The 21,009-nt window shown below is 32.7% G+C and overlaps 1 protein-coding gene across 1 annotated transcript; it reads right to left on the reverse strand.

Moving 5' to 3' along the window:
• Positions 1-8,108: 8,108 nt before the first annotated feature.
• LOC131051419 (UDP-glycosyltransferase 86A1-like) lies at positions 8,109-9,313 on the reverse strand. The gene is made up of 2 exons (XM_059220547.1): positions 8,771-9,313; positions 8,109-8,587 (listed from the first exon to the last, which is right to left on the reverse strand). The coding sequence occupies exons 1-2, from the start codon at positions 9,264-9,266 to the stop codon at positions 8,109-8,111; spliced, it is 975 nt and encodes a 324-aa protein (XP_059076530.1). The 5' UTR covers positions 9,267-9,313.
• Positions 9,314-21,009: the final 11,696 nt, after the last annotated feature.

Raw genomic sequence — 21,009 nt, forward strand, 5'->3', positions numbered from 1 at the left:
ATTGTACATTGAGAAGCAACCAATTCTTCTGTTCATTTCACTCATTCTCATCTTCTTATCCATTTCTCTTCATTTTTATTTTTATATATTAGATTTTACATTCATACTTCCATTTCTATTCATTTTATTTTTATATATTAGATTTTAAGTTCATCATCTTCTAATCAGCTTAGATTACCTATTCCTTATTTCAAAATACTTTTATTTCTATTTTTTTTTTTTAAATTTTTTTCTCAATAAAAGTAGATTATTCCACTAAACTTTTTTATTAATGTTTTTTTTACATAGGATTCAAAGAGTATACCAGAGGAAAGAACCCTCGGAAGAAAACCTCCGGTCACAGCTCATAAAATAAACCTATAGTATCTAACGGATCAGTTTATACACCCCGCCCAAAACCACATACAAAATGCGGTCACAACACATATAATACCAGTTTTGCATAGAACCCATATCACAATTTGCCAAAAGAAAAAACCCATCGGATAGTTTTCAAAAGTAGACTCCACAGTTGCTATCAATTGAAAAAGACAAAATTTTCCAAAGCCCTGTGCCAAATCCCGTGAGCCAAAAACCTTCCTGCCAAAAAAGAAAGTATCAAAAAACCTTTGGAAAAACACTATTGTATCAAATACCATGAGCTCGAGCTCTCCTCCAGACAATGAACATGCATACTTGAAATGAAAGGGGAAAGCGGGAATAATTATCATCATAAAATTTTACATCAACATTACTCAAGAAAATCATATAACTATTGCTGCAAACCTTCCCATACCCTAGAAGGAATTTCCTCAAAACCCACCTCTCGCTGATTAGCATTGCTATCAATGGCTAAATTTGCCAAATAATATGCAATCTTATAACTTCTCTGTAACAATGGGATACCAAGAAAGATTCAAACAATTCTAATTTTTATAAAATGGGATCAAGTATATACTGCAAATTCCAACAATTCGATTTTTTTTTCATAACACATTGAATAATCACCATAGAATCACCTTCAATTATTAAGTCCTTAATTCCCAAAGAGATTGTCATATCCAATCCAAAAGACAACGCATGAAATTCCGCATAATTGTTAGTTTTAATACCAATAGCATGACACTTAGCTCAAATAAAATTTGCATTGTGATCATAAATTACCATGCCTACCCCAGCCGGCCCAGGGTTACCACGAGAGGCCCCATCAAAATTCAATTTAAAGTGCCCCTGCGGAGGAGGTTTCCATCTAGCAGAGCATCTCTTACCTATTGCATCATTATTTTTAAAAATTGAACCATGAGAGGGTAAAACTGACAGCATCTTCCAAACTCTAGTAACTCTACTATCCCAGTGTGAAAAAGAAGTAAGATTTTCCAAATTCTTATAAATAAAAGACAAAGCAGCCTCAGAGATTGAAGACTCAATTTTTAATAGAACCTCAGACATAGGAGACCTTGTTTTTTTAAATATCCCGTTGTTTCTCTCTAGCCAAACATTCCAAATCACAATAGATGGAGATATGATCCAAAGGCATGCATAAAAAGATGAGGCAAACATAAAGGACCAAGATCTAAAATGGAAAATGAGATCCTTACCAATAACAAAGGATATATTTAACTTATCAAACAACCACTGCTATTTATTTTTATTTTTACATATTGGATTTTATGTTCATATATTCATTTTCTAATTAGCTTAGACTACCTATTCCTTATTTCAAAATTTGCACCTCGATGAAGCTAATTGATATTTATATGTGATTATTAGACAAATTCTAAAGTTGAGTAAGTCTTTTGGATCTGTAACGTTTTCTCACATTCATAGAATAGAAGATTGTTTGGCAAAATAGACTTCTGAAAATATGGGGGATTGAAATATTGTGAATATAAGTGATTTGCCTCGAGAATTATGTTATATGTTTGAGGAATTAGTTGTGGAGGATGGGATTGTTTAGTTGTTTGTTCTTTGTGGGCCTATTGGCCTTTCCTCCTTTGTATTCATCTTCTGTGTTTATCAAATTTTTATTCTTTTTGACAAAAAATAAAATAAAAAATATTATGTTCATTTAGTTGCCTTGAATTTTATATTCACACTTTTTTTGATGGAAACATGTCACTATACATAGATGTCGGTATAACTCATGCTATCATCCTCACCAATTGTGCCCAACCAATTGAACTACAGTCCTTTGGCATGCTCATACTTTTATCTTCTAATTAGTTTAGATTATCTATTTCTAATTTCAAAATTTACATTTCTTTATCTTGAACTAAATTATGAGGCATTCATGTTCAACCTTAAGATGCTTAGGATTGGTCTCAAATTCAAATTTTAAAAATTTAAATTGTCGAGTTTTGCCATTTTCCACAAGTCATTGAGAATTGGCTTGATGTACGTACAACTTATTGATATTTCTTATAGTTAAAGATATTTATTTGTAATAAAATAAATTGGTATCAAAACATTTGAAAATCAAGAAAATAATCATGAAACAATTATTCAAAAAATAATTTTATTTAAGTTTAAAAGGAATCCATTACATCATAATTTACATATAGACTTCAAATATTCATCCAAAACTATAAAACTGATCATCCATTGAAAAGGTTGATTTAAGAGAAATTAATCCTAGTAACAAGATAGATTTTCGAAAAGAATTTCAATATACCATCATCCTTATGTATCTTCAAATACTAGAGATCACATTGAACTAGTTTGTAGAAGTCTATTGTAAGCTAGATCAAAGTTGCAAATGAAAGGACAAATGTGCACCACTTCATCTGAGAATTGTAATTACCAAAGATATCAATTTTAGAGGTTGGTAACTGATTCTATTTATCTTCAATTTATTTTATCAAATTAAAAATTAAATGCACAAATTCTTCTTATTTAATTTTAGAATATTTATTCTAATAATCAAAATCTGAACATTTTTTGAACTTATTTAAATCTGAATTCATTATCTTCTTAATGATTACATTTATTTAATTAATATATGTAGATGAGAGTATAGAAAATGAAAAATAAGATATGTCAAGTTGTGTAAGGTGAAGGTTCATTTGCAAGAGAAAGTAGTACTTTGAAGATTTTAAAATAATCACACAATGTATGGTGACTCATTTTCAATAACTTGAAGGGCATTTAAATAATTTCTACCATAATTAAATAAAGGAGGTTAACACATTGAATTATTTGGGAGCCTAAACTTACTAGAGAGGATCACATTTGATAATTCTAAACTTACTATATGAATTTTTAATATGACAAAGCTTAAAAATTTTAACTCTTCATGATTGGCCCACTCAACCTTGAGAAGCAATGAAGATATGAAGAAATTCACTATCAACAATAAGAATAAATTATGTTGTATATATTATTTAGGAAACACAACATGTTGACTATACCTCTTATATCAAGCTAAGACCAAGATATGATGGTTAAGTGAATGGATAGTATTAAAAGTGGCTATATAACCATATGTTTTTGGAGAGTCGTTACTCAACTGAACTCATGGAAAGAGGATTAGTGGACATTGAGCATCAACACACACGTGTCAGTTAATATTTGCGCAGTCGATATAGACTTTAAAAAAAATCAAAGTCTCCACTTTGAATCGAAGTCTTCCACTATTTACTTTGTGTACAATAAAAACAACGAAAATTTGAAGATGAAAGAATATTTTCGACTTGAAGGAAAATGATAACAAATTATATGTTAATTTTGTATTAATTTTATTTTTAAAATTATATGTTTTTTTCAAGTTTATTATTATTAACAAAGTAATTATATCAAAAGGTGTATTACATTCGGATGTAAAAACTTCTGTAAAAAGAAACAAAAGTTATTTGAAGTATATTTGGCGGTGAGTAAATTTGTCAGTTGAAAAAAAATATTTAACTTTATTTATTTATTAGATTTTATAATTTTAAAATGCAATTTTCTTTGATTTAAAAAAAAAAGAATTTTAATTTTCTCTATTATTATCAAATTTTATAAACTTTAAATGCAAAGTTTTTTTGTTTTTAAAGGAGGAAAAAAGCATTTCTATTTTTCTTTATTAATATTAGCTATGTTATATTTAAAAAAGCATAAGAATGATATGAAAAAAAGTATTTTTTTTACATATTAAGTAATAAATTGTCCTTCCTAGATTTAATTAAAGTTTCTAAATTCATGACACGTTCATGGGTTCCCCAAGGTTAATCCTGCTAATGACCGTCTAGATAGAGAGACGATTAAATGGTCAAAACCAGAGAAGGGGTGGGTGAAAATAAATTTTGATGGAGCATCAAAAGGCAATCCAGGGATCTCAAGAGCGGGATGTGTGGTTTGTGATGACGAAGGAAAGGTCTTGTGTAAAGGGGCTAGAAGACTTCAAGACGACACTAATAATGAGGCAGAAGTCTAGACGACTTTTCTTGCAGTTGATTTAGCAGCTAATCTGAAGGTGTCGAAATTACATTTAGAGGGTGATTCCCAAATTGTTGTCCAGGCTTTGGTTAAAGGACATACCCCGTGTTGGAAATTAGATAAATATATGAATATGATAAGTGAAAAACTAATTTTTTTAATAATTATTGCATCTCACACGTGAAAAGAGAGGGAAACACTCTTGCAGGTGAGCTGTGAAATGAAGCATGTGGCCTCGAGCCAGGGGAGGTGAGGTGGCGGAATGATAGAAACGAAATGGTTGAATGGAGTTAAGATGCACTGCCAAGTTGGTACGACATTAAATTCAAATCCCTTGGCAAAAGCTGTTTTTTTCCTGCGCAAGTGTGAGTTAATGAGCAGTTATTGTGACATGCTCTGAAATGATGGCAATTGTGGGGAGCCATGCATTTAATGCCAATTTCGTAATGGCCACACAGATTATGAATAGACCTGGCGAGTTGGTGAAACCATCTTTAAAACTAGTTTTATCATAAATCTCTGCATTTTCTCAGAAAGCTCAGATATGCATTTCGTGGTCCTGTTCCGCCAAAGAAAATCGAGAGAATGTTTCTCGCTAAAGACCCGCTTCTTCTAAAAGCAGTTCAGTTGGTTTTAGGAGAAGAGGTGGATGTCATTGGTCACTGCTATAGGTGCAGAGCGGACATTTACTCGATGCTCATGATTTGGGGTCTAGAGCTGGGACACACAGTTGAAGAGGTGCGAAAGGTGCTACAGAGACTAATCCCAGGGGAATATCTGTTAAACCTAGAGTCCTTACTGGAGTGGGCGGTGCCAGGATGGGGATTTAATCTTGCAGAAGGTATCCCAAAGGCAAATGAGGAGATGAAGGCGTGTCACTCGCGCATTCAGTTTCTTCGACGACATGAGGAAGTTAAATTGTGGTTCAAGGATGATGCACAAAGAGGCTGGGAAGGGCTTTTAATCTTTGTCCAGATCATGGACATAGAAGATGTGATCAGGCAGGAGGGTGGCGGGAGAGCGATGGAGATCGTGAGCCCTAAGAGGCGGATAAGGTGGATGGGATGGCGGGGTGGTTTCTCCAAGCCGACGAGGTGCAGCGAGCAAGAAGGCAGAAGAAAGAAGGAGGCGACAACATGCCAAAAGTGGAGACTCTCACCGTAATTGGGTGAGTGGTGAATCGAGTGCCTTGGCTGCAAGAGGTGTGAAGGAGGAAGCATGAATAGGTCATTACAGGAACGATACCCATAGGTGCCGATTTTCTTTGCACTTTTTTATCAATTAATTTCAAAGTTGAACTTTAAATTTTAGTTTGAAATGCCTAATTTTTGACAGGCAAGATGTAATAAGTTATTTCATACTCTTAAGTTTGGGGGGGGGATGCGTGGGTGCTGGTTACTGGTTTTGAATTTCAGCTTTTGGGAGGGTGGTGATGGCAATCATGAATGTCTTGTTTTGGGAGTTTTTTGATAGTTCATTATCTTCAAAGTTGTAATGCTTTAAGTTTAATTAAATAAAAATATATATTTTACCAATAGAAAAAAAAGTTTCTAAATTCATATTTAAAAATTATTTATGATAATTCTTTTAAAATTAAAAAACATTTATTTCTATCTTTAAAAAATTTAAATTAATAATTTTTATAATAATTATTGTAAAATGATATATATTAATATTATAATTATAATTATAATATTATATTATTTTAGTAAAATATTGGGAAATTAAATTATTTTATAACTATTCAATAGCACACACTTTCTTATCTTTGTCATAAAAAAAGAAAAAGAAAAAGAAAATAGATAAAGAATGGATAGTTTTCAAGTTTCTAATTTATCCAGCTTTAAAATATAAGTTTCTATTTAATTGTGCATGTTAGATCATTGTGTAGAGGACGAGATTTGCTACCCTCAAAGTGACGAACTCCAAGGGGGTAAGTGCACAAAGATGGTGGTCAGAAAAGTGGACACACCCAAAAAAAAAACATGAAAAGCACCAAAATGCGCACGAAGTATTTCAAATTAAAAGAACCCCATACGCGTTTAGGCTTGTTTTGCCGAGCCTAACCAAAGCTAAATTGTGTGCGCAGTTTAAAACATACTAACCGCGTACGTGATTTAAAGAATACTAGTCGCGCACGCGGTTTAAAGCATACTAACCACATACGTGGTTTAAAAACTAAAACCGCATACGCGGTTCTGTCTGTCAATAAAATGCAATTCACTTACATTCCATTAGGTTTTTCAGTAGGATATATGTTCGCATTATGTGAACCGGTATGTGGACATAATGACATTGCATGTTGTCATTGATGTCAATATGTTGAAGAGGTATGAACCAGCATATGTGAGAACCGGTATAACACTGTGAACCGGCATTTGTGCCAGAGTGAAGTGGCGTGCTTGTTCAAGGTGAACTGGCATATGGTTATGGGAACGGGCACATGGAAGTGTTGCATGACTACTGGTTGGTAGTCTCAACTTCAAGGTTTCCGGTTGAAGTGCTTCAAGCCTGTATGGCTCAACCGGTGACATTGTGTGATGAGTTAGCATTGTAATGAAGAACAGATCATGTTGCCACGTCAGCCTTGTGTGCGTGAAGGACCTTGCATAAAGGAGATTGTTCCTATCTACCTCGGGAATGTGCGAAGTCTGTAAACGGTGATAACGTGTGATGGGTTATCAGCCGCCATGAAATCAGTGGAAAACAAACGATGGAGAATGTCTTGAGATTGGATCAAGACTGTTGCATTCAATACAGTATGATCAACAGTTAGGATTGAACCGTTTGAATTCCTTAACCTAACAGGTCTAGGGTTTAGGGTTTATAAACAAATATAAAGGCTTAAGAGACATGTTCATAAGCTTGTTGTGGTTGATACATTTAGGTTATGCCCTTCTTTTAAACTGTGAGTTCTCTATTGAAGATTTTGACAAAAAAATATTGTTATTTGTTAAATATTTGATGGATTGGTAAGAGTCAAATTTAGGACTTCTTATTTGTTATTGAAGTGTTCTACCGCTGAACTACTCACTTTGGTGATCGGTCCATCTCTGGTTTGGGTGTGGGTCATGGATCCTAGCTTGCCCTGACTCAACTAACCTTGGCTTTAATGCTATTTTGAATTTTTCATGGATCAACTACAAGTGAAACCTAGGACCTCTCATTTGCTGCTGGGGTGTTATACCACTGAGCTACTAGTCCTCTTGGTGACCTGTCCATCTCTGGTTTGGTGTGGCTCATAGATCCTAGCTTGGCCTAACTCTATTGACCTAGGCTTTAATACCATACTAGATTCTTCACGGATCAGCTACAAGTTTAATCTAGGACCTCCCATATGCTGCTAGGGTGTTCTCCCACTAAGTTACTTGCCATCTTGATGACTGATCCATTTTTGATTTTGGTGTGACTCGTGAATCCTAACTTGGCCTAACTCTGCTATAATACCATGTTAGACTTTTGACTTTCATAAATCAGTTACAAATCAAACCTAAGACTTCCCATTTGCTCTACCATTAAACTACTAACCCGCTTGATAACCATCCACCTTTAACTTGAATATGACTCATTTTCCACAACTACCTGAAAAAAACTAAACTAAACTACTTCTAAGGGAACAGAAGCTCAAAGATTTACAAAAACATATGACTCATTTTCCACAACTACCTGAAAAAAACTAAACCAAACTTCTTCTAAGGGAACAGAAGCTCAAATATTTACAAAAACATATCTTGGTAATGCAGGCTGGAGAATACCTGCTCGCTTTCCATCAGTCCTCTTGCTATCTCTTGCGCTTGAACTCTAGATATTTGAGCAAAGCTTCCAAACGAAACATACAAAACAGAGCTTTTGGGTTTTGAATCCAGCCATGGTAAGCAATTAGATTCTGCCTGCAGGCTTAATGATCTGGAATTTTCTATGAAGAAATCCTGTTGTTTACCTTCGCCTTCGAAGTAAGTTGAGGGCATTAACGGACCAATCGGGCCAAAAAGAGGAGATTTTTCTTTAATGACATCGTTTGCTTGGCTTTCTAGTTCATAGACTGTGTTGCTAATAATCCAGGCGGCTTCCTCCAGAGCAGGGAGCTGTTGCAAAACAACCTGATGCATAGGGTTTGATGGGTCTCCTGATTGAATATCTGATGGGAAATCTTGGGGGTGCATTAGGGGAAGACCTGGAATGTAGTCTATCATGCCTGTCAATGCAATCATGCAATTAGTACAATTAGAATTGAAGATGGGTTCAGCAGAGATGTTCTAAATGTTGGGCAAAAACTAAATTTCCTGTGCAATTGATCACCTAGAAAAATATAAATTGCCATATACTAGTACAGAGTTTATCTGTGAATTCTAGTGCTACATAGAACAGAAAAGTGCACCTTTGGGAGGAAAGTCTCCATTGTCAATAATCATTGACAAATGTCTGTAGATGACTTGAACGCTCACTGCCTGTGACCAGAAGGCTATAAATGGAAGCTCAAATTTCTTAGCAACATCAAAGGACCATATAAGAAATGAGCTGCCAATTATACACGAAACCGGAGGTTCACAGCTCTGTGTTAAGAGTTTGTAAAGAAGATCTTCTGCAGAAGCTCTCATGGTTGTCATGAGTGCATTGAAGGCTTCCACTGGCATGGCCATTCGGTTGAAATCAAGCGGCAAGCCATCTGAAACTTGAACAAAACGAATATTTAAACATGGGCTCTCTAGAGTTCCAGGATGCGCGTTGCGAGCTTTGATGATTTTGAAGTGATTGAAGTCTGTATTTACGAAGGTTATAGTAATGCCTTGAGAAGCAAGCTTCTGAGAGAGTCTTATCAGGGGATTTATTTGTCCCTGAGCTGGAAATGGGATTACAACAACATGGGGAGCCATAAGTGGCTCTGTGAATGCCTGTCCTAAGATTTTTTTGAGAAGCAAACTAACCCCCAATGTTAAAATGTTCTTGAATGGAAGAATTATTTTATAGAAAATTAGTATAGGAACATGAGATTCATTAAATGCCATGCTACTATTTACTTCGATTCAACCTCACTACAACACTATAAGGGAGACAAGATGGGCCTATTAAGAGGCCCAAATACTGCAACACAGTTGAATCATAAATTCAGCTTACATCAGTATAGTAATAAAATCTAATTGAATTGATAAAAACAAAACTCTACTTTTATTTGCGTATAAACAATATTCATATGAAAACGTATGAACCCCAAATTAAGGACATGACTTATACGAAAGGGTGCAGTGTCCACACAAATATTTGAACCATCTAAACCAGATATAAATATATATATGCAGTCATTTTAATTGTAAGACAACTGGGTATTGAGAATTTGCATAGTTTCTCTTTCATCCTAACCTAACTTATTGATTGCCTATCACTAACATGGAGCAATTGAAATGCCCCAAGTGTGAAGCAGATGTGAGACCCTCTGGTGAATGTGAATGCATGGAAGCTCTGTCGATTGAATTCAGCGACTATTTCAGAGTATACAAAGATGAACTCAAAGAAGTCATGAAACTATGCATTCGAGCAGGAGTTCCCAACCCATCAGAGCTTCTCCAACAAAATGTCCCTGCAAACGTTCTTAGAAACAGAGCTTCTGAGGCTTACAGAAAAGCCCTGCACAGAAGGATTTCACATATAGACTATTTCACTAATGGTGTTGCTATCACCGTTACTTGTTTGTTTGTGGGCAAATATCTTGCCCAATTCTCAAATTCCAATCCTGAACAGAGTAGAAACAGAAGGACAATTCCTGCAGATGATTGAAATTCTTATATTCTTCCAGTGAGAGTAATGTTTTGGGGTCTTGAATCCATGAATAATAGAGCAATTCAAATAGTAGGAGACAACTTGAACTAGGAAAAAATATGGCAAGATGTTGAATCTAATACATCAGTTCTAGTATTTCACATTTATGATATTCAAGATTATGGGGAAGATGATCTTTGGATTGATGGGTCTGCTGTTCAAATCAGGGGAAATCCTCCAGCAGCTAAAACTGCAGTAAGGAATTTGAAAACCAAAGTTTTAGTTAAGGGTAGATAATACTTGTGTCTTGTATGCCAGGAGAAAATGGTGGAGGGTGAGACAATGAAGAAGATGCCATGCAAACATGAATACCATGAGGAGTGTATTGATAAGTGGTTGGCTTCATCAAACTTCTGTCCACTCTACAAACATGAGTTGCCCACTGATGATCCTAATTATGAGCAGAGAAAGAAGCAGAGAAGAGCATGAGATTTTATCTACTAATTTGGAATAACAACTTATATTAGTTTAATTAAATCAATTTGTTTTACAGAAAATAAGAACCCAAAGAAAATTATATAGGCTTCTTGTATAAGAAATATATGAGTTGTAAATAAGTCATATGCATGAATGAGTCTACTACAATACTTTTTTATTTAGTTTTATAGAGAGTTTAGTCCACCCATTCCTTAGCTTAACATATACTACAATATTGATACAAAAGAGTAGTTATAGCACTTGCATTCTGATAAAACAATTGATACAAAAGAGGAAGGACTTAACAACTTGCAAATACACAAGCATATAAGCTCTTCTTTTTTTAAGGGTGGGAGAGGAATCATGTTATGAGTAATATTCTCAATAATCTTAGAATGCTATTAATCAATAATAAGTCATTATAGACTATACAATAGGAGAGGACATGCACCAAAGATTTAGATCAATTATATCAAAAAATGGTTTTTATTTTCATCCTATAGAAATTAATGAATCGTACTCATAGTTCGACATTTGATCATCTTCACAAACACTAATAAAAGAACAAGTAGTTAGATTGACATACAGTTATGATGCCATAAACCAATGTTATGGATTCAAATGACAAATCTGACTCGCAAATCAATCAACATTCTTGAATCGCAAAAATCTAGACATTCTAATAATTGTTTAGTGCATGTAACCAAGAATTTCCTTATTTTTCACCTACTTCAGATGGAAATGTTGATAGCCACTAACAGTTTGAAAAACATCACAAGATGAGTCTATCAAGTCAAAAGGCTGAACATGACTGTTGTAACTCTTGACCAATTTGTTTCCCTTCAACTGAGATCATCATAACATTGAATCCTTGAAGCTTCCAAGTTGAATTATGGATCTCTCAACTGGGGCTAGTCTACACCCTACACATTTTAGTGACATATTTCTGTATACAATTAATCATGGTAATACAGTAGTAATAATAAATGGAATGAGTTAGTAGGAAAAAAATAAAAAATATAATTATTTCTAAATATTTAAGATTTAGATAATCGAAATAAGATATAAATATTAAATTTAAATCCCAATTATTTATATGACAAATCTTCATATTCATCAAAGTCTCTTTCGAATGAATCCATCTATCGTGTAATAATCTATTTTTTATATCCATCAATTATTTATTTTCTTTTTCATTTTCAAAAGTAAGATCAAAGTTTTTTAGTTAACAATTCAAATCTGAAATTGAAATCTCATAATCCTCATATCGACCAAAACTCTTTTAAATCCATCCCCTATCCATTACTTTGATCAATCAACCATTCATTTCCTCTTTTAACCTTGGTTTTTTTATTTTTTTAAAAGAAAATTTAAGATAGAGACTTAAGTCTTAAAATCAAATCAACCTAATCCTTATATCCATCAAAACTCTTTCAAATCCTTTCACCACCTAATACTCCATATCAATCACTAATTTATTTCCTCTTTTAAGCTCACGAAAGCAAGAAGAGCATTTTTTAACCATGAGAGTATGCTCAAAAGTCCTAAAGAAAATTATTTATATGTTTTAACTTCTAATGTATAGTCTTTTCATAAGAAAGAAAATGCATGGGAATTTCCTTATTGTGTGTAAGATCAAGGTAATCAATGCAAATATTTAAAAGTATTCATTTGTTTCTCCTTCATAAACTATCATCCGTTTTAATTTTTCGATTTTAATTTATACAAATTAAATGTGTAATTATGAAACTGAAGTCAAATGTAAGCACTTATGTTAGTAGACAATCAAGTTCTAAATACTAATATATTATAAATGAGTCAAGGAATCTCCACATGCCTTGCAAAATTATTTTGGACTTGAGATCTTGCCCTATGAGAGATTTGATCTTTACCATAGAGGTCAATGGTATACAAGTTTGTCTTCTTGCTTGTCAAATCAATATTGTACATATTTTCAAAGAAGCCAAACTTTGTTAAACATCTTTTCACTAAGAGGCCAAACTTTTATAGAAAATGTTTGTAGAGTGTATCCAATAAATTTTAAATTTTAATTTATGAAATACAAATAATTTTTTTTTATCTAATATTATCAAATCATTGTCAACCTTATGTCTTCTTGAAAAACACCTAGATATCTACACTCTTAACTTTAATATATATATGATCAAATAGATTTATTATTTAATATGCATGATATCATGTCCCTCAACAAAGTGTATTTACTAAACACTAAAAACATAAGAAGTTATATCAATTTTGAGATAAATTAAATTGAGATAAAGTGAAATATAGACTCTATTGATATAGTAGACAAACATTAATATTATTTATTTGTATGATTGGACATGAAGGAACAATTAGTTTAGTAACTTGTAGATCTCAACAAACTTTAATAATATAGTGAAATTAAATTTAAAATAGGTCGATTTTCAAGTTCATAGTCAGAAAATGGATTTAAAAAAGTTGGATACAAAGAGGTAGAGATAAAAAAAAGGTTATAAAAATATTATATAAAAGACATAATTTGGTTCATATACATGTTTAAATCTAGTATCTTCTATCACACCAAAATATTGGCACAATCAATCTCTATAAAAAATATCACCAATTCAAAATACAAACACAAGAAACAAATAATAATGATTATGATATAACTATTTCTATTCATTACTATCAAGTGAAAATATGTGCTATCAATCTCATCAAGAAATAATATATGGGGCTTCCATAATGAAACAAAATCTTCAAAAATAAATTACTTTATAAGAAGACCTTGAAGTCAAAGTTGTGTAGCTTTCAATAGTTATTCTTTCCTCTTTCACTATAGTTTAACATTCGCATGGAAAAGTGTAAAGGCACACACATTTATATATAAAAATATCAATTTCAAACTTTTCTAATTTTAGGTTTATGTTATTTTGGAAATTTATTAGTCATTTCAAATTTCAAAATGTTGTGTTCTATGCTTCCTAGGATCAAATTGAATATGTCAATATGTTGAGAAAGGTAGGTTAATTTTAAAGGAGGCCTCATTTTATTCCTTGGGTGTCTTGATCCATCGAGGCTACAGTGCTTTAACAAAGTCTCTTAATAATCCTAACAGAAAAAATCTCAATTTATGATGGAACTATTCTTAGAATTCATGAAATATGTAAATGTTTCATCTAGACCCACAATTGGATGTGTGGTGCCTCCATGCAATAACCTCTTTTAGTTGTAATCAACTCGTAATCCTTTGACCACACCAAGAATGAATGCATTCTTGCAAAATGTATTAATGTTGTTTAATGTATTGTTGCCAAAAGCTATATTTTGTGTTTTATGCATCTTGGGACCAAATTAACTCTACTAAACATACTAGGATGAGTGGATGAATGCTAGAGGAGATACCATTTTTTTTAGATGCTTTAATCTATTTGAGCTATAGGATTATAGAAGAGTCTCTTAATATCCCTAAGAGTCAAATAATAATAATATGTGATGAAGTAGTTTTATGAGTTCATGGTGCTTGGGGGTTTTTTTTCTAGAAATATAGGTGGATGTTGGGTCTCAGCATATTAAACCCTCTTATTTTTTATCATATCAACTTTTTTTTACCACACCAAGAATAAATTATGCATTCTTGTAAAATGCGTCATTTGAGCACAATGTAAATATATCAATAGACATATTTTTCTCTGAAACCTTATGGGGCCAAATCAACTATGATAGCACATTGAGTTAGGTGGATGAATTCTAGATGATGCCCCATTTTATTCCCAAGGTGTCTTGATCCATCCAAGCTATATAGGATTCTAGCAAATTGTTTGAAGAGCCTTAAAAGTAAAAATCTACCAATCTATGATAAAGCAATCCATAGGTGGAAGTAGGATCCCTCCATAATAAAATCTCCCTATTTATTTCAGCTCAATACTATTTGGTTGTGCCAAGAATGAATGTGTTCTTACAAAATATATTAACAACATTTAGTGTATTATTTCCAAGAGATATAGTTTGAGTGTTATGTGTTCTCAAGCCAAACTAACGATGCCAACACATTAGAGTAAGTGAATGATAGAGGCCCCTATTTTGTTCCCTAAGTTTCCCAATCCATCCAGGTTACACACTTCTAGCAAAGTCTCTTAAGAAACCTAAGAGTAAAAAACTACCAACTTATGATTGAGTAATTCTCAAACTTTGTGAGGCGTATGAATGTTTCATCTATATTTATTAATTGATGTGGGTTACGTTCATTATAACCTCTCTCAATTTTTGTCAACTTGTAATTATTTGACCATGTCAATAATGAATGCATTCTATGAATCATTTGAGTGTAATTAATGTAAATGTGCTAATAAGTTTATTTATCTTTTGCACCTTGTGGTAAAATTGACAATGCTAACACATTAGGGCGGGTGAATGTTAGGGGATGCTCTATTTCATTCTCCAATTTTCTTGTTCATTAATAATACACACTTCTAATAAAGTATCATAAAGACCTATAAACTCAAAAAAAATACCAAACTATGACAAGCCAATCCTTTGACTTTGTAGGGCATATAAATATTTCATCTATATCTATAGGTGGATGTGGGGCCTCTTTGTGTTAACTTCTCTAAAAAAAACATTCAACTCATAATCATTTGATCATCCTAGTAATGAATGTGCTCTTGCAAAATGTGTTATTTGAGAGCATTTTAAATGTGCCAATAGGACTTTTTTATTTTGCACCTCATGGGATTGAATCAAATATGATAACACATTAGGATAGGTGGTTTGATTCTATAGGAGGCCATGTTTCATTCAAAAGATATCTTAATCTATCTATGTTGCATGCTTCTAATAAAGCCTCTTGAGAGACCTAAGAATTACAAACTACCAAAATATGGTAGGGTACTTCTTAAACTTCATGGGGATTGCAAATATTCTATCTAGACCTACAAGTGTATGTGGGATGTCTTCATAATAAGCTCTCTCATTTTTTATCAAATAATAATCATTTGATTGTGCCAAAAATGAATGCATTCTTGCAAAATGTGTCATTTGAGAGCTACGTAAATATGCTAAAGGCTTATTTTTCTTTTGTACCTCATGGGGCCAAAGTAATAGTGACAACATGTTGATCTAGGTGGGTGAATGCTAGGAGAGGCCCTATTTTGTTCCCAAGGTGTCCTAATTCATCTAAGTTACACACATCTAGAAAAGTCTCTTAAAAGACTTAAGATATATAAAATATGATGGAGAAATTCTCAAAGTTCATGAAGTCTAGGAATTTATTTTTTCTTTACCTACAACTAGATTGGCGCCTTTCCAAAATAACAGGTCTCAACATTTTTCAACTTGTAATCATTTGACCATATCGAGAATGAATCTAGTGATGCAAAATGTGTCATTTTAGAGTATTGTAAATTTTCCAATAAATTTTTTTTTGCATCTCATGGGGTTTACTTGAGAACATTAACACATAAGGATGAATAGGTGAATTCTAAAGGAGGTCTCACTTCATTCCCCAAGTGTCTCAAACTATCCATACTACATGCTTCCAAAAAAAACATCTTAAGAGACCTAAGAGCTAAAAAACTACCAATTTATGATGTTTACCTTCGCTTTCAAGATATATTGAAGGTATTAAGGGATTAATCAAGTGAAAAAGAGGAGATTTTCTTTCAATAACAACACTTTCTTGGCTTTCTAGTTAATAGACTATATTGCTAATAATCCAAGTGGATTCTTCTAGTGTATGGAGTTGTTGCACAACAAGATAATGTATAATATTTGATGGGTCTTCTGATTAAATAGCTAATCTAGGAGATCTTGCTGGTGAATTGGGTGAAGACCTAGAATGTAATCTATCATGCATGTTAATGCAATCATGTAATTAGTACAACCAAACTTGAAGATGGGTACAACAAAGATATTTTAAATGTTTGGCAAGAACTAAATTTCCTATGCAATTGGTCACCTAGAAAGAAATAAATTGGTATGTATCAAGTATAGAGTTTATATGTAAATTCTATTAGCGTACATATATAACAAAAAACTGCACCTTACTTCTTGGGAGGAAAGTATCCATTGCCAATAATCATTGATAAATATTTGTAGATGGCATGGATGCTCACTACCTATGACAAGAATAGTACAAATGGAAGCTCAAATTTCTTAGCAACATCAAAATTCCATGTAAGATATGAGTTACCAATAACACAAGAAACTGGAGGTTCACAAATCTGTGTTAAGAGTTTTTCAAGAAGATCTTTTACATAAGTCCTCAAAGTGATCATGAGGGAATTAGAGGCTGATGGTATGATGAAAGAATAAGTATCCAGTAGATTACTGAGAGGGTGGGGGGGGGTGAATCAGTAAACTGAAAAACTCATACAAACTTCCCAAACTCAAACTCAATCGCACTAAGTAAACTTATCAATAGAATATCACTGTCAAGATCATTACTCATAAGAATACTCAACATCAACGGATTAAGTGTTATAGCAACTTAATAGTAAACAACTTTAATCTTGTAAACATTCAAATGCTTAATCATATATCAACACACTCCATCTCTCAATGCTTCCAGTTATCATGCCTTATCAAAATAGTTAAGTAGTTAATCAAATCAACAAATAAGATCATAACCATAAAAACATTCACCACATGACACGCATGTTTATACGTGGAAAACCCAAATAGGTAAAAACCACTATGAGATGAGACTCACAAGATAGCTATCTGAACTCTTTTGAAGTTTGCGCTGTTAGGATCCAAGCCTGTTAAAGCTTTTACAACAAGTCTTGTGAAGAACTGATCCTATTAGGAATCACCCAGTTAAGGGATTTACAAATGCCTTGATAAAAAGAAAATACCTTGTTAGGAGTAACCTCGATAGAGGATTTGAAAATCCAAGCTAATGGACCACCTTGTTAGAGGATTTAGGAAGTAACCAAGCTTGTTAGAGCTTACCCAGTTAGGGGATTTCAATTCTACTGTAATTTTTAGAAGACAATAGGTTTTTCTTGATTTGTCTAAATAGCACTACATTTGCTTGATCAAATCCTCTTAAGCTTCAATCTACCTTTACTCAAACTGCAGATCCATTCTCTGGTTAGGCAACCACACACTCAACTGATTTCTGCCAACACTTGCCAACACCTTTTACAAAACAACTTCATCAACCTTAAATACAAATCAATTAGGTTGATAACACAACAAAAACCTAATTCTCTCATAGAGATTACAAACAAATCAGTTCAAGTGTGACCGTTGGATTTACATAGCAATCTTTACACATTCTTCAAGAAAATTCCAACCGCTCCATGATCACCGCTTCATCGGACTTGTAACTCATCATGCGCTTTGCATTAGATGTAATCCACTTTGCTCATTCCCTAGACAATCAAACAAACGTGCCAAAACAATCTGAACTTATCTTCATACAATGACCACACGTGTCACCATCATTACCGCTCAACAAATAATAAACCAACATAACCATTTCAACAAATTTAATCGGTTAGGGTTTAACAAAAACAACTCGTAGGGTTTACCGGTTACATTGCATATAAAGGGTTTAACCTTATACACCGGTTACCAGTTCAACTCACATACTTATATACTGGTTTACAACATCTTCCTCAAAGCTCTTCCTACCAGTTACAAGACAATATCAATAATAACAACAATATCATAAATACCATTACCGGTTCAATTGACATCAATGGCAACTTAACATATCATTAATGCAATCTTCATGCAAATGCCAACATAGGCTTCCACTGACATGGCTATTCAGTTGAAATAAAGTGGCAAACTATCTGAAACTTGGACAAAATGAATATTAAAACATGGGATCGCTAACATTCTGAAGTCATTGAAGTCTGTATTGATGAACGTTATAATAATTCCTTTATAAGCTAGATTAACAAAGAGTCTTATCAAGGCATTTATCTATCCCTAAACTAGAAATGGGATTACAACATGGGGAGCCATATGTAACTCTCTGAATGCTTGTCCGAATTTTTTTTTGAATGAAGCTAAACAATGATGTTGTAGAGTCTCAATCCTTAAATGTCTTGAATGGAAGAAGTATTATGTTGAAAATTATTATTATAGCTTGAATAGAACCCTAAGGCTCATTAAATACATTGCTATTATTTAATTGGTGTCAACATCACAACAACACCATAATATGACTTTGCCTAAGCTAAAAGGTGGCTAAGGTGAGATTATTAAAAGGCCCAAATGTTTTAAATGAATACTTTAGCACAATTGAATCATAAATTTAACTTACAGTATTATAGTATTAACACAATCTATATACTACACATTTCAATATAACATTATTCACTTGAATAAAGTAGTAATAATTGTTAGGATTTAGGTGGCATCTATCTTGTAAATCTTATTGTATGGTTCCAACATCCTTGGAAAGTGTCCTAAGGCCCTTAGGATGTAGTGGAAAAATATTTTTGAATATTTATTTCCATTATTATCTGTAATACATTCATAAGGGGTGATGGGTTCCACTAGCAGTGATAAAGGTGGGTTGTGAACACAATTATTTAGTACTATTTTCCCAACATGTGGATGACAAGAATAAGATAATTAATGACTTAGGAAGTGCACAAATGAGTGACCTTTGGGCTTCTCCAAGTGGGGTCTTGGAAGATGCAATACATGTCTCTTAGTATTCCCTCATTTATTGTGTTTAATGTAATGTTTATCTTGCAATATTGGGCAGCCAAGTTGGAGGGAAAGTATTAGAGCTAAAATCAATGCCCTTTTAACTTTCATGGAGGTAATCCATTAGTTGTGGTTGTTTGTAATGAAGAGCTTTTTTGGATGCCCTGTTTGGTGGTTATGGAGCTCTCGCCATTTTATAAATTCAACTCTTTAGATGTAGAAATTATGAAAAATAATTGAATTTAGTGTTACTATTAATGAGCAAGGACAAGTGAGATGTATATTGTTCGTGAGTACATAGGTGCTGCCATGATGGAGAAAAATGGGAGATTGGAAGTGAATGTATTGTTGACAATGCATGCTTGGCCTCTCTTCATGGTGGATTTTTTTCCCACAAGGTTTTCTCCACATAAATCTTGTGTTATACAATGCTCTTATGATGTTGATTTGTGTCTCATTCTTGCTATCTTATGGTGATGTTATTCCTTATTCTTTATTTGTGTAAGTTCACATAAGAAATGGTTATTAAGCATGATCTATGTAGATTGATCTTTGACATTATTTAAAATATAGATCAAATAATAATTTTTCACATTAAGACAACTTATTTTTAGATTGACATATATGTTTCGTATTTTCATGTTGTAGTTGTCCAAGTCTTGTATCTCATCCTTTGAATGGTTTATTGGATATAGATTGATATTTACTATCTTTGGTATTGAGCCTATGTATTTCCCAAAAATAATAAAATAAATGAAGTAATAAGAATATGTGTTTGTGCATGTTGCTAAAGATTGAAATAATTGAAAAGGGATATAAATATCAAATTCACATCAAAATAAATTTGATGAAAAATCATCATATTCATGAAAGTCTCTTTCGAATCCATCTATCACTTAATGATCTAATTTCTATATCAATCAATCATTTATTTCTTCTTTTAAACTCGGAAAATAAAATGAAAGATTTTTAAATAAAAGTTCAAATTTTAAATTCGAATCCCATAATCATTGAATATCCATCAAAAACTTACAAATATATCCCCTGTCCATTACTCCATATTAATCAACCATTGATTTGCTCTTTTAAACTTGAAAAAACAATAATTATACACTCAATTCTTAAAATCAAACTAAACCCTTTGTATCCATCAAAACCATTTCAAATACATTCATCACCAAATATTCCATATTAATCAACCATTCATTCCCTCTTCAAAGCTTGCAAAAGTAAGAAGAGGGATTTTTGATAATAAGAATGTGCTCAAAAGTCCAAAAGAAAATCAATTGTACATTTTAACTTATAATGTATAGTCTTTTCATAAGAAAAACAATCATACGGAATCGTAGATTATTTGTTTCCTCTTCACAAATTATCATCCATCTCCATGAATTCTTAAAAAATGACTTGGCTCCATCTTTTACTTTTTTTGTTTTATGCTTTATAGTTTTATAATTAAATGTATAATTAAGAAATTGAATACAACTATAGGCACTTATGCTTATATTTTGGATTTGAGATTTTATCTTAAGAGAGATTTGATCTTAGTGATAGAGGTTAGATGGTATAAAAGTTTGACCTTTTCTTTGTCAAATCAATATTGTACATATTTTGGGTAAGTTACTTGTTAAACATCTTTACACTACCAAGAGCATAAGGAAGAGACCTAACTTTTATACCAAATGTTTGTAGAGTCTATCAAATCATCATGAAACCTTTCATCTTGATTTT

Source organism: Cryptomeria japonica, chromosome 5 (assembly GCF_030272615.1).
Source record: "Cryptomeria japonica chromosome 5, Sugi_1.0, whole genome shotgun sequence".
Classification (NCBI taxonomy): domain Eukaryota; kingdom Viridiplantae; phylum Streptophyta; class Pinopsida; order Cupressales; family Cupressaceae; genus Cryptomeria; species Cryptomeria japonica.

Bases quoted from the DNA above. Each gene is read 5' to 3' on its own strand.
- LOC131051419 (XM_059220547.1), bottom strand. From the start codon at position 9,266: ATGGCTCCCCATGTTGTTGTAATCCCATTTCCAGCTCAGGGACAAATA. The intron at 8,588-8,770 runs GTGCACTTTTCT...TTGCATTGACAG, and splicing joins TGGAGACTTTCCTCCCAAAG to GCATGATAGACTACATTCCA.